A 25,743-nucleotide genomic window follows, 5' to 3' on the forward strand; every position below is an offset into this window, starting at 1 on the left:
ATCCCTTTCTAAAAAAAGCATTAAGTCCGTTCTCGCAAATATTGTTGCATCTTTTCCGCGATGCTTATTGACTGTCTCGATTCGCATTGTGCGTTATATTCGTAGCATTGAGAGGCTGTCATCGCGAGAGTTAGTAGTTTGACAGTTTGTTCAAAATACAATAAAATAAAATAATATGTTTAAAATAATATATTACAATACTTTAAACTCGATGAATATTTTTGATAGTTATCAACTGATTTCTGTCAAAAAATATTAATCGCAGAGATAAAGTATTATAATATATTACAACATATTACTATTTTAATATTTTTTACATATTATTATTTTAAAATTTAATTAACAAGTTAACGCTTTAATCAGCTGATGTCTGTAAAAAATATTAATAAAGCGTTAATTTGTTAATTAAATTTTAAAATAATAATATGTTAAAAATATTAAATAGTAATAAGTTGTAAATAATATATAGCAAGTAATTTTGTATCGCAGTGAAGAATAAAATTAGGAATAACTGTAGACGACCCAACTGGCTTAATTGATTTTTATTAATTCGATGTCATATAAAAATACAGACTACGTTTCGACCTTTGGTTCAGGTCCTTATCAAGTCTAAAATTATATAAAAAATAATAATACGAATATATCGAAACGTAGTCTGTATTTTTATATGACATCGAATTAATAAAAATCAATTAAGCCAGTTGGGTCGTCTACAGTTATTCCTAATTGTAAATAATATGTTATAATACTTTAAATTCGATTAATATTTTTTGACAGAAATCAGCTGATAACTGTCAAAAATATTAATCGTGTTTAAAGTATTTTTATTTTATTTTATTTTGAACAAACTGTTAAACTGCTAGTCCTCGCGATGACAGCCTCTTGATACTATGAATATAACGCACAACGCGAATCGAGACAGTCAGCATCGCGGAAGAGAGGCAACAATACTTGCGAGAATCGACTTAACATGCCTTTTTTAGAAAGGGAACAAATAAACAAATTGTTGAAACAATATATTTTAGTTATCGTATCGTGAAAAATGAAAACCGGTATATTTATATTTACACGCAAAAATTTTGTTCCGATGAAACCCCCCTTCGTTCGCATGCAAAAACTGTGTCGATTAGTGCTGAGGGCATTACACATTTTTTCGCGCAAAGATTATTAAAGTTTTAATGAAATTTTAATGAAAATTTTTTTTAACACTTTAACGCAATCGAACATTGCACGGCTTGCGCGGCCGCTCGCTTCAAATTTGCTTGCGTTGGATTTCGCAGAGGAACACGATGCGGTACGTTAATTCCGAAATCCCGTGAAGCACTTCGACCATCGTCATCTTGTATGTATCACGTCGTAGCTGCGTACGCCGTAGACGATACGTGCGGACCGGTGGTATGGTAATCTAGTTCGCGCCAAGTTTCCGCCGAGCTCGAGTTAAGTCGGCTGCGTTGAGCAAGCTCCCGGTATTACTACGGCTGATGAGTCCAGGATACTTTGGGGGGGTACGGTTACCGAAAGGCGACACGCTCCTGTCGCATCGCGCGATAGAAAGCCACTTTTCGCCGTAGCAATATTGGCGATCGCTTCTCCGATACCCGTTTTTTGGATCACACCGATTCGATAACGTTGTCAAGATCATTTTGTTTGCCGCGAAAATTGCTTTTCTCTTTATTTTAACGTATCTATAACGAACTAAGTAAGAAAACTTTGTTTTTCTACAATAACGAGAAATGAGTTTCTGGTCTATAATATAATATATTCTGATATACATATAATATAAATAATAATTGTATTAAAAATAAAATAATCTTATAAATAATAAAGTCTTAAATAGTAAAGTCTCTTTAAATAATAATAGTCAATTATATTTTAAATAATAATAAGCGATCTATTATCATTTGTGAAACATGATGCAGAATTTAAATATTTTAATTTGCAAGTGGCATATAATTAAGATTATTTAGATTTTGTGTTAATTACCTTTTACGCTTTAGGCTGTGCCGTCTGTATATTTATAACATTAACACAGAACCAAACTGGCTAACTCTAGCATACTCTGATGTTCTATGTTTTATACGTTACGAAGTAGGATAATCACATAACTTTGTCATACCGCTAGTTAACTTAGAAAGCTTATAATTGAAGAGAGTATGTACTTCGTGAATACGCTTATTCGACATTACATAATGAAATTCTGGTGGTCCATACAGTTTAATGCTAATAATATTTTACACAGTGAAAACTTCAATGTTTATGTTGCTGCTGCATTAGTAAAAACAATTTATGGAAAAATAACTAAAGAGCCGTTAATTTAAATTACGAATTATTATTTCTTAAAACAATTGATGGACGAGAGGAGCTTATTGACATTAAAATTTAGAATGATTTTAAATGCGATGTGATGTTAATGCCGCGTATCATTGTAAAATACTTACGTGAACTCATGCTAATATTGCATTGTTCTCCATTTTTTATAAAAATAAAATTGCGAGTCTAATAAATTGATGGGAAATATTGCAAGCATCGAGGAAGAATATATAAGCGAGCAGAGAGAATACGGTGATGTGTGAAGCGACGAGATGACTCAGAATGAGTCATTAACATCGCATCGCATTTAAGAACTTTCAGAAGTGAAATGAATCTCTCTCTCTTAATGTGCCTTCAGGATTCTGGATGAATTTAGAGAAGAAGGCTGTAATGATTTTAACAGAACTAAAGCGTGACATTCAGGGATGAATATTCGATTAGTACGATCGAATTGTAGGCGTTGAGGAAAAATAAATAAACGCGAAAGAATACGATGATAGGGGGTGACTCAGCAGAGTGGTTGCCTCCTGAGAGAAAGATTCTAGAATTGAGTCCCAGTAGGACCCTATTTTTCTTTTATTCGGGAAAGGCTTATAGGTTTGTAGAGATCGGCCGTCTCGATCTCTTACTTTATGTATGTCGATATCATTGCAGTGTCAATTTAGAATGTATATTTTCTTTCCTTAATGTATACCAAGAGAGCGACAATTTATTGAAAGAAATCGACTACAATAGTGTCGTCTCCAATATCGCGGCATTTGTCGGATGCGATACACAGTCTTGTATTCGGCCATTAATTAATATAGTTGACGAATACACGAGCAGTCCCTTTCGATAGCTCGAATAGCGAGCGTCTGAGGAAAGCATTTTTATATATGTAGATATTAAAATTGAGAAAAATATAAACTCGCTTAGTATATTTTAAATAATAATTTTATTTTTGGAATACAAAAGCATAATATATTTTATGGAATAACTAAAATCTCAATAACATTATTTTTGTTATATTGAGAAATATTAAAAAATTTAAAAATTAGAGTATATGATAATACTGTTTAAATTTAAAAAAATAATTATAATTTTAAACTTTAAAATAAAATTTAAAATCTTGAAGATAATTAATATTATTATACATATATGCCACTATAAATAATGTTTAATGTTTAATGTTGTATAATACTGTTTAGAATATAATATGGTTTAAAATAAATTTACAAATTTTGAAGATGATTAGAATTATTATACAGGTCAATATAAATAATGTTATGGCAAGCAGAGCAATGATATCTATGTCGTAACGTTGATACCATGGAGTATCACTTTCACTAAATCGAAGATGATTTACTTCTTTGTGACGCATCACAAATTCCACCCACCATATTGCATTCTCCATGCTGTCATACGGTTGATCCTTGGAAAAAGAACTTAGATACGTCATCTTCTCTTTGTAACTAAACATATTTTAAGATCCAATCTGCTATTAGTATTTAATTGCATTATGGTTAAAAGTGAAATTCTTAGTAATATGTATATTTGTTTTTGCATACAGAATATAATTATAACAAATTAATAAATATTATATCTCGAGTGATTTACGTTAGAAGAAAGTTCTGATATAACAGAAACTGATTATAATAATTTATATTAAAATTATATTTAAAATTATATTAAAATTATATTATATAATACGCGCATGAAATACCTTTTATCGCTTAGAATCTGACAAATGGTTGTATAGAGAGAATCTTTGGTTATTTTGTTAAATTTGAGATGTATTGCCGCACCTAACGAAGCCACTTTTTGAACTCGACATTCTTGTTCGAGTACAATAGGAATTCCCAGGACTGGAACTGCGTAATAAATAGCTTCTTCGGTACTTTGAAGTCCACCTTGATAAATAAACAGCTTGATGTTCGGATGAGCTGTACGAATGAAATGATTAGTAGCATTGTGTGATTATCTATCGCAAAATAATGATTTCACATTTTTAATTTTACCGAGTACGCCTTGTTGCGGAAACCATTTCGAGATAAATATATTATCGAGCGTTCTTGGCAATTCGCAATCAAAATTCCAAATTATTTTATAAGATAACTGCGAAAATACTTCAATAAAAATTTCTAGCATATCTTTATGTAAACCGTTGCAGCTGACAGTGGTTCCAAAGCTCACATAAATAAATCCTTCCGTTGCGTTATCTAGGAATTGTCTTAAATCCTTGTCGTCGTATTAAAAAAAATAATTAAATTAAATTTTATTTCGGTGTGTTTATAAAGTATTACAAAGTCTATTACAAGTATTACAAGTGTATTATAAAGTGTATTATAAAGTGATAAAAGTTGAAAATAGATAATACATTAGACAGATAGCTCGATATGAAAATAACTTTCTTAAAAATTTACGTACTTTTGACAGAGATGGCGGCGGTTTTTGTATATGGATACTGCTAAAAAATATTGCGTTTGGTTGTTCAGGTCTAGCGTGTACAATTGCCGGATTTTCATTAACTAGTAACGCACTCATGTTTTTCATTATATCGAAGACTTGCGGTAGGTCATTTCCGAGATATTTTTCAACCGTTTCTTGTTCTGTGATCATGAAATCATTCTTCCAAAAATAGATAAAGTACCATACTTCGAAAAAGTTTTGCAATCTTTGCCAAATCGATGGGTTTTCCCCAACTAACGTATTAAGTTCCCAATTTGAAGAATGCGAGTGAAGTATAGGACTGCCAAAAGCATATCGTTGGTGATTATGTAGGCCCAAGGACATGATTCCTGTGTAACGGATTAGTCGACATATCAATTTTTCACAACATATTGAAAGTATACATAACTCTCGCAAGAGGAAGGGTCAATACTTTTACACTTATAACAAAACAAACATCTCAGGCAATACTAACATCTCTCAAAATATCGACCGTTTCTCTTTACACATATCACTTGCAAAATATCTCGCACATGTTACTTGTGGAAACTCACCTATGAGAGGAGCATTAAATCTATGTGCCATAATGTATAACGCCGAACTGCTTATTGCTTCTGCGATAACTGCGTCGAACTTTTCACCACTATCGTTTCTATAAAGTTCTTTAAATTTTGGTTCATCGAGTATGATGTCGCTCAATATGGCGATTATGTTGAAGCCGTATTCGTTCAATTTATTCGATGGCAGTTTCGCGAATTGCTTTCTATACTCGTCAACTATGGGAATTATAAACGACAAATCGATTTCTGTATAATTTTTTAATGTCGGATCTTTCATCGGACGTGGAGTTAATATGACGATTTCATGTCCCCGTTTGTTTAAAGCTAAACTTAACGACCGGTGAACTATTTGATGACTATAAAACGGCGCAACCGAGATTACGAGAATCCTTTTGGCATTCGCTACGTTGTTTGCCAGTAGCAGCCATAGAGATAAAATGACGCACGTAGCACAAATAACTCTATACATTTTGTTACTGTTCTAATTGTACTGTTCTTTCGGAGTTATGAGCACTCATATTTATTAATAGTTTAACAGTTATTAGTAGAGTTTGAATGAGGGCACTACTTGCATCATGCCGTCTGATAACGAGCATGTAAATAACCATTTTAACGAGAAATATATATGTACATATTTGAATTATCTATTTGTGTTTTATAAAATTAAAAAAATATTTTAAATAAAGAGTTTAATTTAACTATACAAATTATTATATTTTACATTTATAATTTATAATTTAGATTAATAGAAATAATTTATATATATATTTTTTTAATTTTATTTTAAATACTGTTTTGACTACGTTTGATTCTATTATATTGCTTCTCTCTATTTTTATTTCCTTTTTACTCACAATCAATGCAAAGTTATGTACCATGTGTTAGTTCTCGTTCTAAATGATTTTAATCATTATTGCAAAACGAATAAAAAATATTGCAATAATATTTCATATCACAAATTAGAGTAAGACAAAAAATATTTAATTGATAAACAAAGATAAATTATGTTTATAGCTGTTACGTTAAAAATATTAAAAATGAAATGCATTTTAATCATTATGATATGACTTTCTCATTATATATATGTTCACACAAATATTTTACATAATATCTTCATACTACATGATAAAGTAATGATAAAAAATTGAATTTAAAATTAGTGACATTATCAGGTCAATTCCGCGAACATTACGTTAGGTTACTTTCTTTTGCATTTTAGCAATGAAACACAAGGTTAATCTACTTGACATATATTTTAATAATTACTTTAATAATTTATTGTTTTTATATTATCTTTATATACACATTAATATAAGCAGTGTATGTAATATGCCGGTTGTAAAGCAATGATAAATGTGAGAAGAAAATTTGAAATTAATTGCATCTTCAAGTCGATTTGTATATCGTCTACAACACGAATGACAAAAGAGCAATAACATGAAAATTGGCACAAAATTGTAACTAATTTAAACTTTGAAGTAAAACATAATAAATAGAGCGCAGAAATTCATAAAATTTCACATCATAAATTTTTTTAAAACGTTGAGACGCGTTGAATCAATTCCGATAATTGTAATGTTATTTATTAATCTAAATAAATCTTCTTTTAATTTGTTATTCGTTTTATCAGAAAAACATTGCATCTTGAATCATTTAAGCATAGTTTATCGTAAAACCTCACAAACTTATTCGCACTTTAACAACAAATAATGCTTTCATTGTGTATATAAAGATATTGATAAAAATAAAAATTTTAACGATTAGTAAACAAATTTAAAATTATTTCGTCGTGCTATCGTACTTTTAATGTGATAAATATATATATTTGTTTTTATTTTACATTATATAATAAGTTTATAAATTATAATAAGATTGTAAGCAAAGATTAAGGGCAATATCTCTGAGATCCGAATGAACCGAGTAGAAAAGTCTTTTAGCATTTTTTTCTTCAATAGATAGTTATCAAGAGAGATATCGTGACCGGATGGAAAAGATGGAAAAGTGTTTGCGAATAATACAATATAATCTTACAATATATTCTTAGTGTTTAATATAATAACAATAAAAACGCAATATAGTCGTCAAATTTCAGTTTTATATTTTATAAATAATAAATATATAATAAATGAAAAAAGCTAATATTTCTTGCAGATCGGATATGTACTTAAAGTAATGTAAAATATTTTTTATACTAACAACTACTGTGTACGTGTGCGCGAAGATATCGATAATATTCGTAAATGAAATCGTAAAATCTGAAGTAACGCCCATAGAAAAAGAAGGGATGCTATAAATATTACTATAGCGAGGAATCCGATGATGTCCCAGTCGTATCGTCGATACCATGTTTCGTCGCCAAGACTATATCGCAAGAAAGGTGTTCCATTCTGGCGTATCACGTACTCGATCCACTTTATCGTATTTTGGAGACTGTCATACGGTTTGTCGTTATAAATTTTACTCAGATGTTTCATCCGATCTTTGTATCTTTAGGATAAGGAATTTATTATTACATTAATGCAAGTATGATTTAAAAGTGTTCTTCTTCTTATTGTATAAATTATAATTATGCTAATAAAAAAGAGATATTATATAGATATAAATATATATATACAAGAATACCTCTTATCGTTTATAACTTCATATACAGCAGTCTCTAGGCTTTCTTTCGAAATATTCTCTTTATGAAGATGAACTCCAACGCCCAGTTTTTCTAAACATTGCACGTTATACATTTGATCCCACAGAATGGGAAATCCTATAATCGGAATCCCATAATGAACTACTTCTTCAGTACTTTGTATACCGCCTTGATAAATGAATAGCTTGATATTTTGGTGAGCTACAAACGAGAAAATCAATATGAGCTGGAAAGATTATTATTTCTAAGGCACGCAGAAGCGACATTACCAAGAATACTTTGCTGGGGAAACCATTTCGATGCTAGTATGTTTTCAAACTTGCTGGGTAACAAATCAGGGTTATATTTCCAAACAACTTTGTACGGCAGCGCAGAAAATACTTTGATAAAGGATTCAAATATATTATTTGGTAAACTTCCCCAATCAACGTTAGTTCCAAGACTGACGTAAATAAATCCTTTAGTTGCGTGATCAAGAAACTGTTTTAAATCCTAGCGAATACAATGAAACCAATAGTAGCAAATACATATAATGCAGCGCAAATAAATCTTACTTGAAAACATATTTATTAAAAAGATATATATACATATATATTTGTATGTGTGTATATAACATACTTTTGGCAGAGCAGGCGGTTCTTTTGCGATATGAAAACCATGGAAAAATATGACGTTCGGTTGTTCAGGTCTGTTATAAAAAAGAGCTGGATGTTTGTTCACCAAGTATATACTCATGTTTCTCGTTATATCATCGATATGCGGCAAATCTTCTCCTAAGTACTCCTTTGCGAGCGCATCTTCTATAGGAACATGTATGTTCACCCAGGCATACATATGCTTCCACACTTCACAAAAGTTAACGAGTCTTCTCCAAAATGACATATTGTTTTCAGGTAACGTATTGGCTTGCCAATTGGAAATATGCGATGGGAGAATCAAGGATCCAAACGTATAGCGCATATGATTGTATACATTCAAGCTTGAGATACCTTTACATGTTACGTTATTTTTTATTACTTCATGACTGTGCGATAAAATGAATAGGTATATAATAGGTATAGGCTTAATCCCTTTCTAAAAAAGGCATGTTAAGTCGATTCTCGAATGTATTGTAGTCCACTCGAATGTATCGAAGTCATCTCGAAAGTCTCGAAATGTATTATTGCCTCTTTTCATACATAAGCGCAACGACAGAACCAATCGGCAACGCGGAAAAGAGGTAACAATACATTTCGAGATTTTCGAGATGACTTCGAAACTTTCAAAAATCAATAATATGCCTTTTTCAGAGAGGGACTAGAGAAAAACACAAGCGCGCGTCATTCTTCGATTTTATATTATAAAAAGAATAATATTTAAAAAAAATAATATAATGTTTATTTAAACTCGATTAATATTTTTTGACAGAAATCAGCTGATTAAAGCGTTAATTTGCTAATTAAATTTTAAAATAAAAATATGTTATAGAAGTTAAAATAATAATGTTATAAATAATATATTATAATACTTTAAACTCCGAATAATATTTTTGATAGAAATCAGCTGATAACTGTCAAAAATATTAATCGGGTTCAAAATATTATAACATATTATTTATAACATTATTATTTTAATTCTTATAACATATTTTTATTTTAAAATTTAATTGGCAAATTAACGCTTTAATTGGCTGATTTCTGTCAAAAAATATTAATTAAGTTTAAATAAACTTTATATTATTTTTTTAAAAATATTCTTTTTAATATAAAATCAAAGAATAGCGCGAGGGGGGGGGGGTAGCGCGCGTTTATGTTGTTCTAGTCTTTAAAAAAATGAATTGTACAATTTAACTGTTTGATATTGAATGCAGTTTTTTCTTACCTATAAGAGGAGCATTGAATCTATATGCGAAAGCGTTCAATGAAATTGTGGGACCTTGCGCTACAATAACTGCGTCAAACTGTTCATTGCTATCAATTGCATATAATTTCTTCATTTCTGGATTTTTGAAGACTTCGCGATTCATGATGTGAGCTCCAGGCCATAAATACATTTTTTCTAGATCTAGGAGCTTTAAACGCAAGCTTGTTGTTGTGGTCAAAGCAACTAATGTTGACTGTCCAGAGTTACCAACATCATTATAAAAATATTGTAAGTTAATTTCTCTATAATTTTTTAAAGAAGAGTTATTTATAGGATTTGTAGTGACTGACACAATCTCGTAACCTCGTTTGTTTAATTCTAAACATAAGTTACGGTAAACTATTTGATGGCTGTATGATGGAAAATTTGATATAACCAATATTCTTTTGGCATGTGTCACATTATATTGCACTAATCCACAGAAAAACACAAATATTGAAAATAAATACATTTTAGTCCACATTCTTCCAATGATTTTAGCAAATTATTTTGTTGCGACTGTAAAATACTCTCGTCGTATTCAGGTGAAACGATATATATATAGTATTCGTGATAAAATTGAGTACAGATATATTTCAATTTGCAACTGTTTGAAATGCGCATAGAATGTATTTATAAATAGAGAATGAATATATATTTCCACTTGTATATTTTAAGCTTCTTGAATTGTTAATTATAAAACATGTATACGTTTATTTACGCTTTTTTATTATACCGTGTATTTTAGCCTTATTCTAGTCTAGAAAATTAAATATACATAAGTTAGTCACACATATATATAGAATTATTTTCGAAATCTTGTGATGCATCTTTTGTTACACGCGGTAAAATTCGGAGCATCCTGCTCATCCGATTTGTCTTTAAAAAAGTTCCAAAGTTGCGAGTCCAATTTGCACTATTATCAGGGGATATCTTTATTGTAATATATTTAAAAACTTATCCATTTTTGCTTCCTCATAGAGAAAGCTTTGTTTTTTTATCTTTTTTATTATGAATTACTATTCATGTAGTGAATTTTATGAGATTGGATTAACAAGCATAATGATTAATGCGTGATCGTTGGCTCTTTACGACGTACCTTCGCGTTGGATGTAAAATCGTTGAAACGGACGTGTGGACATTCTCATAAATCTGTCGGCATCATAAATCGTCTCGTTGAGATATATTTAAAAGCATGCTGTCTCCGGTAACAGACGGCGATAAGTTTTCTCAGGTCGCTCGTTTCTCCATCTCTTGTTTCCATATCGATTAAAGAGGCCGTGTATCTTAATAAATTGCGCATTAGCCGCCGGTTGTTCCAACACCATCCACCGTATATACCGATTTTATAATTTAAAAAGTTCTGTGATTTTACGCATTATTTATGTAGACAGACCACGCGAGAGGAACCGAACTTTCGTCTGCAAATTGTGTCAGTGTTATTTGCCTCTAGTAACGGCCGGATATGAGATACCGGATTTTTACAAAATCCAAATATCGGTTTCATATTTGTTGGAAAAAGTTTATCGTTGACTTAAAGCCGATATTAATTTTCGCAGAATAGACATTCTACTAGATATATTACTCATTTTCTACACGATAATATCGAATAATAATAATGGATGCATCTCTTATAATTTTCGGGATCTGCATTAATTTTATTTTATTTGAACAATCGCGATTCGAAAGAATTTAATGATACATGTGAATTTCAAATTCTTTATTTATACTATATCTATTAAATAAATCAGTCTGCTATCTCGCAAATTTAACAATTGATATTAACAAATCTTTTTGAGAAAAATTATCTTAATGAGTGTTTTATAAAAAGACAAATTTCCATAAGACTTTTAATTTACATTAAATATCATCACGCGTGTGTATAAGGATTTATTTTATTTTTATAATAAAATGAAATCCTACAGCGTACAATCGGGAGTATTACGCGTCAATAGGTTCTCTTTGCTGAAAAAATAGTATATTTCTCGCAATGCCATATATTTGTTAAGCATTCTCGGAGATTGACGCACCTTTTATTAATCCAAGTTATTCAGAAAGATAGAGCCACGTCGCGTATAAACACCTGCGGCGTTTTCCTTTAGTTTTCATCGTGCGAACATTATGAGACTGTCTGGGTATAACGGCTGTCGGAAGCTACGACGAGAAAGACCGCGATACGAATGCGCCGGGAATCCGACATTTTGCATTATAACGCCGATGGAAAAGCCGACGAAGAATTCAGGACAACGTCAATAAAATCCGCTCGCGATGCCTTGTTATTCTCTGTAACGCGTATTTCATGAGGAGTGACAAGTGTCTTTCAATGAGTGGAAAAAGACGTTTACATTTCGATCGTGACACTGACCCGCGGGTTATCCTTCAAGATTATTGTCGCATGCTTGCCTGTATGAATAACCATCGATACGACGGTTATTTTTCTTCCCGAAAAGCATCGAACGTTCAAATCGCATATGACATGTTTCTCGAAAATTTTCTCCTTCGATTGTTCTTCGCATTTGTCACTCTTCGTTATTCGCTTTTACCATTTAATGATCAGGTTCCTATGATTGTTTCTCTGATTCTTCAAAATAGGACATCGATGGCCGTTGTGAAACTCTTTGCGAAGTAACTACAATCTGATTATTTTCATGGGCATTAATGAATACGGATTTATAATATGTTGTTATGCAAATTACATAAAAGACTTATATTTATCGAAGTAGATTTCTAAAATATTTATCATCTTATAAATAATCTGTCGCATTATCCATTTAGGAAAGTTTGTAGTTGCATATTTTATTTGGCGTTTTAGTAATAGATTTATGTACCAACGCATCATGATTATTGCTGTAACATTCATAGAAATCAAAATTTCCAAGTAATATTAAACACCTGTCACAAACTAGGGACAGCAAAGGCAGATTGCGATATCATGGTTTGAAATCGTGTGCGAGGTATGTGGCTCGACGAAATAGAGTTACGAGTACTTTTCCGGATATTATGTTTGAGTTTCGTTCGTAATATACGCGTGCATCACTAACTTTATGCGGCGATATCAAAGTAATGATAGCGGTTGTGAGGGTAAAGCACAATTGCGATCTTAGTTCAGATTAAATACACTGATTGTTGAAGATGAAATAATTAAATCGCATAATTGGGGGGGATATATTCTGCAATATATTTTCGATTATATAGAATTAAAAAAAAAAAAAATGATTTATTTATGAGAAAGAAAATATTAATTTTTTTCTTGCTTAAATATCATTGTTTAATATTTTTAATTTTGTGTGAGATACACTAGAGAAATATTGTATTGATCCATTAATATTTGTTACATCAACTTTAATATAAAGCAACGCTCCAAGGCAAAGTAGGTGGAGTAAAGAAATCTGAGGGGGAGGGAGATAAGAATTCATCTAATTGAAGTATTTTAATTATTCCGTAGTTATAAAAGGAAGTTCAAGGCACGAGTGAATTTTAGCGAGTATCACAGGAACTTTAACTCGGACGATTCGTCGACTATTAAAAGGTAGTTAAATAAAATACCAGCTACCTAAGGAAATTACAAACGGAACGAAGTATAATTACTGAGAAGAGCGTCATATAAAATTCAGCGTTTAATTGCGATTTCCATTAAACTTGCACATCGAACGGCTATGTTCTGTTTGATACCGAATAAAAAAGCTTCCGAGAAACGTTCTTTCAATGCAATAGAAAACATTACCGGAATACAATACTAACGAACGACAGCCGCGTTCGTCGCTTTTACAAATACATTTTGTACAAACAGGTTTGCGCATTTTTTACAGACGCGACCGTGAGCGCAAATATGTGCTAATGGATGTGCATCGGTAAAATATCAACGTTGCTTAAACATCACGTCAATGTCAAACGTTCAACCGCGTGAGTTAGATACCAATTTTGCAAACGTTATCGGCATATGATGTCGGTATAGTCAAAGTGCATACGATGTTTTTTCGACTTAGAGTTGCGCACGAAATTATTAAGGCATGATTGCATTCTTGTATCTGGATTCAGCCAATTCGATTAAGAGCCATTTGATGCTTTTTTATATTTTATATACTATATTTTATATTATATATATATATATATATATATATATATATATATGTATTATATAGGAGAGAGGATAGATATAAAAATTTAAGTGAATTCGATTCCAGGAGAGATAGTAATAAAACGGTGCTAATATGACTATGATTCAAGTTTAAGCGTTATATAATATAATACCTTATAAACTGCGTTATAAGATTCTCAAGGTACGATACGACGAGGAATGTAATTTATGTTTGCCCTATATATTATATATTCACCTCTGTCAGTGATTCGAGCATCGAAATGGAATGCTGACAATTTGTACTTTCGATTTCGTCATTAAGGCAACACTCATGGTTTATTCAGATGACCGTATCAAGATATATAGATAGAGATAGAGAAGGAGGAAGAGAGAGAGAAAGAGAGAGTGATGCTACTTGTATGAGGTCGTACTCCAGAGTCACTTGCTCATTCAGTTGATTACGTCGGCCCGCAAGTATGGCTTTTCCCTATGGCTTGGAGAGCCCATAATCCCGCCATCTCCGTGCCGTTGGGTTGTTTGCGCGCGATCCTGAAATATCAGTTGACCCGCCGGCGTTTACGAGTTCAAACGAGAACCCTTCCTACCGGCCAGACGTGTTATGGCAGCATTTTATATACCCTTTTCATAAAGAAGTAATATTAACCCACCCCGTTGCGCTTAGCAATATTTACGCCAGATGAAAAATATTTATTTATTATATTATATAGTATGTATTATGTATGTTACAACAGAGAGAAAAGAGAGAGAGAGAGAGAGAGAGAGAGAGAGAGAGAGAGAGAGAGAGAGAGAGAGAGAGAGAGAGAGCGATTTTGTCGTAAAATCTGCACAAAACCTTTTACTCTGTGATACTCTGCCACTTTTCTGGCATACGTTGGGAGACGCATTGTAGACAAGCGGATGAAAACTGTTAGCTCCGGTGTAAGCCACTTAGCCCCGAGGCATTCGTCTAACGAGTGGATGGTTTCGATCGACTCCTTTCGAACTATTGTGTTTGCAAAAGCTTTCTTCTCTGAGCCTTGTAGCCCTCAAGGGGCTATCTTAAATTAAACTCTATATTCACGATAGAAAGAGCAACAATACTGAGATTTTTTCGTCGATGGCCAAATTTTTCAGAGCGAGTATTACTCCTATTCGATTTTAATTGAGCCTGCTTCTATCGATACCTGATCTGTGAATGTATGTTTGTAGGCGTACTGCATTTCGAGTAGCTTGGCACGTTATTCATTCGCGAGTTTCACACATTTTTCATATTCGCCTATTTATTTTCTACAGAGAGAATCGAATATCCAAGTTATACCATTGTTGCGTAGTTTTATGAATATGAGATTTAAACGCTGAAGAAGAAGCTGCATAGATGCGGATACCTTGTGTATGTTCAGGAGAAATATGTATTTAGCTTGCGCTTGTATCAGCACTGTTTCAGATTGCACAATAACATCTCCCTCGCCTACTCGCTACTCTTATTTTCTCACTAAAGGCCGGAGAGAAGGAATTTTCCGACAAAGTTAAGAAATTCTTTGCTACCTGCCGTGCCTTTTACATAAATAACATTCCGTAGTTTCCTGGTAATATTCCGAAGCATCAGCCTGGAGAAGAGGTAGAGGCGCCGGTTGAAAGATTCCGCTTTCGAAATTTCATGCCGAATCTCGCTACAAAATTTTCCGGGTGGACGTCGATCGTCTAACCGGTAGTTTGAACCGCGATCGCGGAAGCGATGGGAATATTTTTCTTTTTCCGACGATATGAATTCTCTGCCGATACACGCCACGGCTAGAGAAACATATCACGATCTCTTCTCCTTTCTGACGTAAAATCGCAAACATGCTCTGTCATTCTGCTCTCTTCCCGCGAGAGAATTGGAAATTATTCTTCTGTCACTCTGGGACACTTTGTATAGTGTACCGGAAACTATATTCGGTTTATCGATTGGACGGTTTTTATACATTTTTTAACGCTTTTGTTATCACGCGTTATTTATACAATATATATATATTTTTATCCTTTATTTATATATATTTTTATTCTAGAGAATAATTATTTATAATCGATAAAAATATAATTCGCTTGAGAAGAGATAAATGATTGCTTCTTTTTTATCTTTAACGTTCAACAGTAGCAAATGTATTAACTTGAGAGAGAACTGATAATTATCTTTCTGCAATTTTAATAAAGTATCTCGAGGTTCTAAGGTTGGTCGGTTGATCGAGAAATCACTGCGACACCGAGAAAGTACCTCGGTAGCTCTGAAATACGATTCTTCCCTGGCGCGGAATAATTTTTATCATCGCCATAGACGGTTGAATATTCAGGGGAATCCGTTCGATTCATCTGCGCACGTGAATATTCAGCGGTTCCGCTCGTTCGTTCGTCCGCCCGCCTTTACACCCTCCTCCTCTCATTTCCTGCCGCACCTTTCCGCCCATTCGTATCTGCGATTCACAAAGGATTCGCGGTTTTGTGATACGCGATGAAAATAAACCACGCGATATCACAGCCGCGTCTCCCTTTTTCTGGGCAAGTAATAGCGGCGTCCTCTCTTACTTAATGCCTTTGCCATGACTTGATCTGAATATTTACTGAGGTATTAAATCTTTTATTGCCGACGTTCTCGGTTCTCCGCATTTTTAAATCTTGAGTAAAATCTGCCAACAAATTAAACATTTTGACATTTTTTATTTATAAAAGTAATGATAGTGACAACGATGATTAATTTATGAAGATTTATCAAAAATAAGTCGCGTTCTCTGTAAATGAAGGATATCCTATTATTATATTTGAAATCAAAATACGAAATTATTAATAAATTTTAATTTATATATCTTTATATATTGATTTTAATTTAATAAAAGATTAATAAATTTCTTATTTGATATATCTCTGCTTCCCATTTGAACAACTTGTCCTATCTTAAATTTAGTGTGGGGGCTAATGCTACTCTCGATAATTCAAGTGAGATCTAATCTCGATGGTTATCGATGGATACTTTGCATAATTTAGACTACGTTCGAGCTGTGTCGAGGTCGTTTAGCGTAATCTGACCTAGAGTCTAGGATTCATGCAAATCCCGGATGTGAATTTTCGCACAAGATTTTTGGATTAAGAAATGGATTAGATCGGAAAGCAAGGGAGAAACGTCACGTAATCATGAACATACATATGTATCCTATTGCATTCGTCACGGGAATACGGTCACATCAAGATTGCTTTAGATTCACGTGCCGTGTATATCGAATAATCGCAAACCAAAGACGCAACTTGATGCAAAATGGAGAATCGTCCGCGGTGTAACGCAAAACCGCAGACCTTTATATCGCAGCGGAACTCGATACACCACGACATGGCGTAATGATGCGTCGTCTCGTCACCTCATCCCGTCGTTTCCTCGTTTCGTGGAGGAGAACCGAATCGTCGTGAATTCGCGGCGCGGGCATTAATTCTTAAATCCACGATCAGGGAATCGGCTTTCGATGGTACCGCGTACATTCGCTTAATCGCCAAGTGACAATCCGCTTTTTGCGCGGATCGGCGATGTCACGTCAGGTGGAAATGCGAAATTAAAATTTCGGTCGAATACGCACGCCCGATATGGCGTGGCAGTTGCAATTTCACGCATGGCGAGGCAGGTTCACCGTGCAACCGCACGATCTTTCTCTCTTTCTCTCTCTCTCTCTCTCTCTCTCTCTTTCGACCAGGGAAATTAATACTGCCGGCTTTCCCCGCGAGCCCGATCGCGTATGGTTTTTCGTGGATTTAAGAGTACGCAGCTGGCGCGCGAGCCAGCTAGGTCGCGGTGAGTTAGGATTCCCTAAATTTACAGACCATCGTGATATAGGCGCGAGCGGCGACAATAACGGGTTCAACTGCTAGGTGACACATTTGAATTCGTAGGCGCATCGCACTCCGCTAAATTAGACGCGATCTGCTCTCGTATTTTACGTCAGCAGTCTGATTCATTGCTGTTAAAAAAGTAACAATACATATATTCCTCGCGTGACTAATTTACTTCTAAAAATGCGATGTATAATGATCGAAAATATTGTAACATTTTTTGGACTAGTCTCCGAGAGGTAAATTTTGTTTGCTTTGCTTTGCAGTGTAAATCATTACATTTCTTGTCAGTTGTCAAACAAATTTACAACTTTGTCCTAATTTATTTTCCCCAATTGAACACAATTGTTATTTTCTTGACGACAATTTAAGAGTGAGATACGAATGAATCGTACATTAGCGAGTGCATCAATGTCTGTATGTGCATATCTGCCGTTCGTTTCGCACGGTAGTTTTGCGGAAACACGCGAGAGAAACAAATGAGAGTTTGAAATGTGACGAATCGCGATGGCGGGCCGCGCAAACGAAACGTACCCGATGCCGTGTCATCCCTGGCATTTATAAACGGGAAACAATAAGCGCCGCGAAACGTACGTCGCTCTCGCCGTTGAGCTCTTCCACTGACACGCGAACGGCGAGATACAAAAGAGTTGAAAGGGCGAAACGTTGCCCCGCGGTTTAAACGATACTGATACCGTTTGTACTACGATTGCCAGACTATTTGTTGTGAATACGTGCCAAAGTGCAATGCTTTGACGCTACCGTCGCGCCGATGACATTGTACGTACCGCCTTTTATTATGGCGAACGTATTCGTCGCCTGATTTTCCGACCGCGGGAAATCGAGGCGATAACACATTTAACCCTTTGGCGCTCTCTCTATGGATCGTATAACACGATGAAAGATAATATTGTTGAAACAATAACGTGTTCGATACCAAGTGACTAATATCTCGAGTCGTACGTAATGATAAGAAAAGATCAAAGTTAATTTTATTTCATGCTAATCACACGATAAATAATGTCTGAAAAATATATATGCCAAAATAAATAAAAATTTTTAATATCTAAAAAAAAGTAGAGAAACAAATGATATCGTTGACTTAATTGGACATAATTTTGTTTGCAATACATTATTGTTATAAAGCCGGGTATCCACCAACTGCGCAAAACGTTTGCGAACGTTTGTAAAACTTGATAATTTTTAATGAAAAAAATAAAAAAAATAATAATGATAATTAATAATAATGATAATAATAATAATAATACTTGATAATTTTTTGATTAAAAATTATCAAGTTTTACAAACGTTCGTGAACGTTCACAAACGTTCGCAAACGTTTTGCGCAGTTGGTAGATACCCGAATTAATGTGTAAACATATTTCTTGTTTTTTAAATATATGTTTCTTGTTTTTTAAATTTATTTACAAGTCTCGATTATAATAAATAATTTTCACATAAATAAATATATAAAGAATATTCTAAATGTTTCGAAGAGAGTGACTATTTAATATCACTTGGTATCACACCAAAGAAAATTTCAAAATTGTTTTAGATTATCTTGTGCACAACTAGTTATAATTTTAAGAAAAATTATTTTTCTTGAAACTTACACACTACCGTTCGCGCTTGATGATTCTTACTGGCCTAGAGAATTTAAATTGTGTTTTTTACATGATAGTTGTATCAATTATATTCTGAATGATTTGCGCGCACATATATGAATAATATATTATAAGTAATATATGTACATATATATATCTTCTCCTTTTTTATATGTATATATGTATATATATACATGCGTTGTGCGTATTACAGATTATATAGAAAATGTTTTAGATATACGGAAACTTATGCAGAATTATGTATGTTTTGCGTAACGAACTTATCGGATAGAATTTGCGGCGTGTTTTATGGAACTTTGCTGAGGCGCGATTATGAATATGTACATTTAGAATCATGACTAACAAGTATGATAAACAACATTTAATCGTACGATATATTACAAAGGCACAGATGCTTATATAGAAGCGAATAAGTAGGTGCAGTCTTGTTGCATCTACTGGCTTAGGCTGGTTAAGCTTCATCGATGTCTCGTGCATTAGATTCTCGGTAATCTCGGCTTATGCAGATAGGGAGGATCGAGAGAGATTAATTACTCATTCAGTTTGGAATTAGGCCTATTGACTTAAGGCTTACCTCCCTTCTATCTTTGACCAGATCAGAAATTGACCGAGAGACTCACGTATCTTTCCTTAGAACACATTTTTATCGATATGATTTTCTGCCATAATAAAAGTTCAATTCAGATCAAATTAAGAGTAAACAAATATTTTTTTGTAATTAAAAAACTCTGTGGATAAAAATTATTTTTTGTGACTACTAAAACTTTTATCAAATAGTTTTATAACCATTAAATTAAATTAAAGCAGCTATCTCTTCCGGGATATTTAAATTGAACGTGAGAACAGAGAAGTTTTACATTTGACCTTTCGCAAAATTACTAGCAGAATTATTGGCTCTAGACTAACACAAAAAATCCTATGTTTTGATACGATGATTAGAGAGGACTTTCAAGACTCGGTCGATGTAATAAGTTACCGCAAAAAAAGTGTATACACTTTTTGGCTCGGTAAAGCTACAGTACGTGACCAGGATTCCTGAAATGTAGGACGAGAGAAAGGCGGTTATATATATACACATACATATCTCCGAATCGTAAGGTTCAACAAATCTTGCTGTTTGTTCTCTGTGTTAATATTAAATCTGTTGAATTATCCTTTGTCTGATATCGTTATATCCATTTTATTTATGTTATACTGTTGCAAGAGAACGTGTTATAATATTCGGAGATATTCAGATACATATAAAAATAGCGACATATGTTTTGTCGGCGTAATATTACATATATTTCACTGGAATAAAATTTATTAACAGAATAACACGGAATAATTTTTATAAATCATTTTACGCATATATATATTCAATTTGCTATGGTGCAGAGATTATGGTTAAACAATTATAGAGATATTATTATGTTACAAATTTTATATTATTTAGACCACTCCAATTAAAAAAAAAATTTTTTTGACAGCTGCAGATTCTCATTCAAAATAGCATTCTAGAATGTAACAAACGAAATTATACGTCGCTGCGAAATTGCATACCATTCACTGATGCGTATTTCCATCAAATTTATTTAGTCAATTTTGCCGTTCTTCCATCGGTGTAAACTGCTAACCAAATATTCTTTTTCAGAGAGAGAGTGTCGTTCGGTATTTATATTATTCTGAAATATGTGTAATCGTTCCAATCAGTGTCGCAATTATTCACATAACTTGATTGAAATGTTTTGAAAGTTTATGCTAGGCCGAAGCGTTTTAAGCAGAAGCTTATATGAAATTATCCCGTGAATGTTATCGGCATAATAATACATACCGCGCAAAATTGAAATGCCTCTTGTCCTATGTCCTCAACTGAACGAGAATGACAACAGTACGTAAGTATGTTTGCGCTGCAAACGAATGGGATGAGCTCTAAAAAAAATAACGATAGAATCGCGACAGAAGGGTCGCAGAGAGGAAAACGCTGTTAAATCGACGACATAAAAGAATATGACGGACATACATATGTGTGTGTGAGGGAAGGGGTTTATACATATTTTACATACATATGTACGAGAAATGGGCTAAATATCTCGACATACCTTTCGAATTGTATGAAATTCAGAGATTCTCTTTCAAAGAATCTTATTGCACTTTTTATCGAAAATACTTACAGAATACTTACGGAATAACGAGTATGCTAACGAGTATATTTACTTCGTAACATGCATCAAATTTAATTCGATGTTACTATGTTCATAGCAATTTTACGAAATTGTGTGAAATTATACATCCGAGGAACGGAGTGGTGCGTTGTTTAACTTCAAAGAGAGCGCAAGTTCTGCGTAAACCTGACGCGAATAGAATTTGCGAGAGAATGTACACATGATGGTACATACTTGATGCTTCATGTTTTTACGGTTATATGTAGTTGTGTAGCGGTTGGAATCCATTGTCCGAGCAAAAAATTGTGTCGAGTTCCCGAGACATTATCCACAAGTAAGTTACTATCTCTTCTTACAGTGCACCGGCTGCACGACGGGTGACCAGAACCTTTCTTTGAGTCTTAGGTAGAATATTATTTCTGATACCGCGAGAAAATTTAATATTATAATAATTATGAACTAAAGATTAAACAGAAAAAAGGTCGTCGCGTTGGATACTCTCACATTGTTATTAATGTTAATTTGTATATCTGTTCTCGATAATTGTTTTCTCGCAATTTCGGATTCTAGATCTCTAATTCATTATTTTCTGAACGTGTAATCCAATTTGTATAGGCGTAAGAGATGAGAAAAACCTTAACGATAAGAAAACTTATTTCAAATGGCAGACACATGTCGACACCTTTTTCCTTGTCTTGTGTCGCTTTTTTTCTTTATATTAAGATATACATAGCAAAATCCACTAATGCAGTCCGAAAGCTTTTGCAAAGTTAATGGACGTAAACTAGAACTATGCTAAATAGTATTCAATTCTGAAATAGATAAATTGCTAAATTTGAAGTATAATGATATATCGAAATAACTGATTTCTAATTGACAAATCGGAATTTAAGGAATCGTTACAAAACTAAAAAGTCGAATCGAGAAATTTATTAATTTTCGGTTCTTTTTTTACATTCCATTACTGTTTTACTTTCGAAATATAATTATCCCACCATTAATTTCTTCAAATTACATACGCAATTTGCAATGGAATCGCATTGTGAGCGGGTCAGTGATGATAATTTTATTACGCAAACGATTTTACATTCGTCCGTAATGTTCATTGCGCCTGATTGTACAAAAATAGAGAACTTTCAGTTGATTGCAATTTCATGACGGCTGGATTTTTATGCAGTCATGTGTTTTGCCTACGTTGTGTGTTTGCCATCCGTTGAGTTTTTGTTCATTAAAATTTTTCGTGCTACGGCAGGCGACTATTGCAGGTCGCAATGGCATTAGCGGAATCCCACAGCTGCAACCGTATAAAACTGCAAAATGTTGCCCGTATACGGACGAATCGCGCGTGTGCACGTGCACGTATCTTCATTAACATACCTAATTAATCTTCGATAAATATACGCTCCATCGCCGCTCCATCCCGTGGCGCGTCATTTTTATACTCTCGGATCTCATGAATAAGCAAAGTCGTAATAAACGTAATTAATGTCGGCATAAGCAGATATATACGCAACGTAATTTTTGTAATCCTAGTAGGTACTTTACTGCGAATTTTAAAGCGAAGAGGTTGCTTCAACAGACTCCGCGCTACTTTGCTTCCCTCGCGAAATAATTAAAATTTACGAAAACACGCGGCTTCTTCTTTCCCACGCATCTACCGTCGAACGTTAGGCAAGCCTCTAATAAGAATTATATACTGGCTTATAAAACTATTAAGGGATACCGTACATAAATGAGTTCGCTAGGGTCGAAGAAGGCGGAAGAGCTTAGTAGTTTCTTGCTGAAATGTGGTCTCGGTTAATCCGAGTTACTTTTCTCGGCACAAACCGAATAAATAGCTCACTGGACAGCCGTTATCTATCTTGTATTTTTAGTATCATCATTTACGATAATCTTTATATTTTTTAAATAAGATAAATTGTTTATTTTTTGCCTATAACAATATGCGTATATTTTTCAAATTAAATTGTCGGAAAAATTGTGGCTAACAAAATTCAAGTCCACAAAAAATTGTAATTTTTTTCAAATAAAAATGTTTATACATATTTATATATGCGTATATATAAAAATCGATAGGCAAATATATAAATTACGTAATAAACAGTCTCTTTTTTAATAAAGTCGTCTGACAATGAGTAGAGTGCTTTGTGAATTATCTGTTAGATCACGTTTTGATAACGGTAAAGAGGTGGCAGATGACGCAAAATGGAGCGCTATAACGTAGAACGATTAATCTAAACAGGATGATAAAGAGTGGAGGGATATATTTTCCGGAACGTGTTAATGTCTCTAAGAATCGTAAGCTAGAAAAACTTTGAAATATGACGGTCCATTTGTCGACTTGAAATGGACGATCGAACTCGCAAATTCGTCGTTTGAAATCGCGATGTTGTGGAGACCGACTTAATAATGACAATGTCGCGTTGTTCGAATCCCTTTTAAATCTGAATCAAGTTGCACGATTGAGTTCCTGCCCAGATCCTTGATGTAGCGTCCTAACGGGTGCTTCGCATTAATTAAGGCGAGTTGCTCATCAATCTTATTTTCTCTTACCGCTGCCGCAGCGGAAGGGAAGATTAATGTAGGTAAGACAGAAAAATCGAGAAAAACCGACGCGTATATCCTTTCCGTAATTTACAGCCATAGACCCGGACGCCGAGATGCCGCGCGTGCGCGCGGAAACGAATTTCAGAGATTCATGCAAATCATCTTTAAGCGATTCGTGCAAAATCTGTGATTAGAGCTCGTATTTTTGGCCCCTGTTTGCGGTTCGTGCCAAAAAGCTTTTCATTCCCCTCCCTTGCGACATTTCGATATTATAATAAAATTGACGTGATAGGAATGTGTCTAAATGTCTACATTGATACGTGAGCATGATATACATGTATGTCAGCTTTAATAGCTTTAAGGATTATGATATTAGTGGATTAAGTGTTCCGGAGAGCAAACAGGCGTCACTTTGCTGTAACTACGCATGACAGATTAAATGAAAGTAACGAATTTGCGCTAATGTCATAATTATCTCTCGCCATTATATTTTTCACGAGACGCATTAGGTTTCTGATATATTAAAAAGCTCTCTCTCTCTCTTCCCCCAATCGCTCAAAAGCCGGCAAAGTGGTGCAGTAATTTATGTGGGCACATCAAAAGGATGTGAAATCGATGAATTGCTTGGTTGAAAATTGCGGCTATATACGTATCACCACTAATGTAGTCCATGTATATACATACACTACTTACGTCGTCTTAATTCAGATTTAAAAGAGTGCTCTTTTGCACAGCTTTGCATGAGTAAAAAATATCATGAGTGTGTTGTAAAGCAATTTATTACTCATTTTCATTAAACAGCTAAATTGACTTTTGAGTGCACTACATGTTAAATTGAAATTGCAAACGGACGTAAACATGATTGGTTTAATTATGATAATTATTATAGCATACTCTCTTCGTAATTAATCAAAATCAAGTGCGATATATAGCATGTATAATAATTATATATATAATTATATATATAATTAAACATTATTGAATTTTCAATAAAGAAGAAATTAATACTTTCTTATATTTATGTTTCGGACATCTAAATTATACGAAGCCGTTTGCAGTCAATATTATACATATTTCGAGCGCTTGAAATTCTATGTAATATCTATCTACGTACTTCTAATCTTACTCTGACATAATAAAGAAAATATAGATAAATTTATTTTTAGGCAAATAGATTTTCCATTAATAAGTAGGATAGGATAATAGAGTATAAATGTTATATATTACATATTACATTCTTTAATATGTGTTAACGGATATGAGAACGTATACTAGCGGATCCTGACGTCGATAATGGGGGGGGGGATTTTGCAAAATTATTTTATTTAATATTTTTGGTTTCATGATTAGCTTTTATTCCAGGATCAACGACGTCGATAGTTCTTTAATGTTTGTTTTTCTTTATTTATATTTTCTAAACAAATTCAGCAAAACTGTTTCTTTTAATTTGCAAGGGGGGGGGTTTAACCCCCCTCCCCCCAGGATCCGCCAGTGTATATATATTATATAGATATAAAGAATTTCTCGCCTAATTATTTTCATGCAACGAAATTATCTCATCATTTCGTCCTATGTCTGACTTAATCTATACTTAACTCCTTGAATGCGTAATGAGTATAATTTTCAGTGTATCTTATACATACATATTATTGTATATATTATATAGATATAAAGAATTTCG

General features: G+C 33.4%; 2 protein-coding genes across 2 annotated transcripts; both read right to left on the reverse strand.

Annotated features, from left to right (window-relative positions):
• Positions 1-3,493: 3,493 nt before the first annotated feature.
• LOC145935180 (UDP-glucosyltransferase 2-like) lies at positions 3,494-5,725 on the reverse strand. The gene is made up of 6 exons (XM_083036297.1): positions 5,680-5,725; positions 5,292-5,513; positions 4,717-5,087; positions 4,308-4,527; positions 4,013-4,232; positions 3,494-3,761 (listed from the first exon to the last, which is right to left on the reverse strand). The coding sequence occupies exons 1-6, from the start codon at positions 5,723-5,725 to the stop codon at positions 3,494-3,496; spliced, it is 1,347 nt and encodes a 448-aa protein (XP_082892423.1).
• A 1,469-nt stretch (positions 5,726-7,194) lies between these two features.
• Positions 7,195-10,364, reverse strand: LOC145934983 (UDP-glycosyltransferase UGT5-like). The gene is made up of 5 exons (XM_083035944.1): positions 9,799-10,364; positions 8,557-8,927; positions 8,208-8,430; positions 7,920-8,139; positions 7,195-7,784 (listed from the first exon to the last, which is right to left on the reverse strand). Exons 1-5 carry the CDS (start codon positions 10,301-10,303, stop codon positions 7,496-7,498), a joined length of 1,608 nt encoding a protein of 535 aa, XP_082892070.1. The 5' UTR covers positions 10,304-10,364; the 3' UTR covers positions 7,195-7,495.
• Between the last annotated feature and the right edge of the window lie 15,379 nt (positions 10,365-25,743).

This window comes from Prenolepis imparis, unplaced genomic scaffold, assembly GCF_030444845.1.
Source record: "Prenolepis imparis isolate NDT839.2.m4 unplaced genomic scaffold, iyPreImpa1.0 SCAF_4, whole genome shotgun sequence".
Classification (NCBI taxonomy): domain Eukaryota; kingdom Metazoa; phylum Arthropoda; class Insecta; order Hymenoptera; family Formicidae; genus Prenolepis; species Prenolepis imparis.

Excerpts from the sequence above, each read along its gene's own strand:
- LOC145935180 (XM_083036297.1), bottom strand. The coding sequence starts at position 5,725 with ATGGCTGCTACTGGCAAACAACGTAGCGAATGCCAAAAGGATTCTC. Across the intron at positions 5,088-5,291 it reads ATTTAATGCTCCTCTCATAG|GAATCATGTCCTTGGGCCTA; the intron begins GTGAGTTTCCAC and ends TCCGTTACACAG. Across the intron at positions 4,528-4,716 it reads CGCCGCCATCTCTGTCAAAA|GATTTAAGACAATTCCTAGA; the intron begins GTACGTAAATTT and ends TACGACGACAAG.
- LOC145934983 (XM_083035944.1), bottom strand. The coding sequence starts at position 10,303 with ATGTGGACTAAAATGTATTTATTTTCAATATTTGTGTTTTTCTGTGGA. Across the intron at positions 8,928-9,798 it reads ATTCAATGCTCCTCTTATAG|GTATCTCAAGCTTGAATGTA; the intron begins GTAAGAAAAAAC and ends TAACATGTAAAG. Across the intron at positions 8,140-8,207 it reads TCCCCAGCAAAGTATTCTTG|CTCACCAAAATATCAAGCTA; the intron begins GTAATGTCGCTT and ends TCTCGTTTGTAG.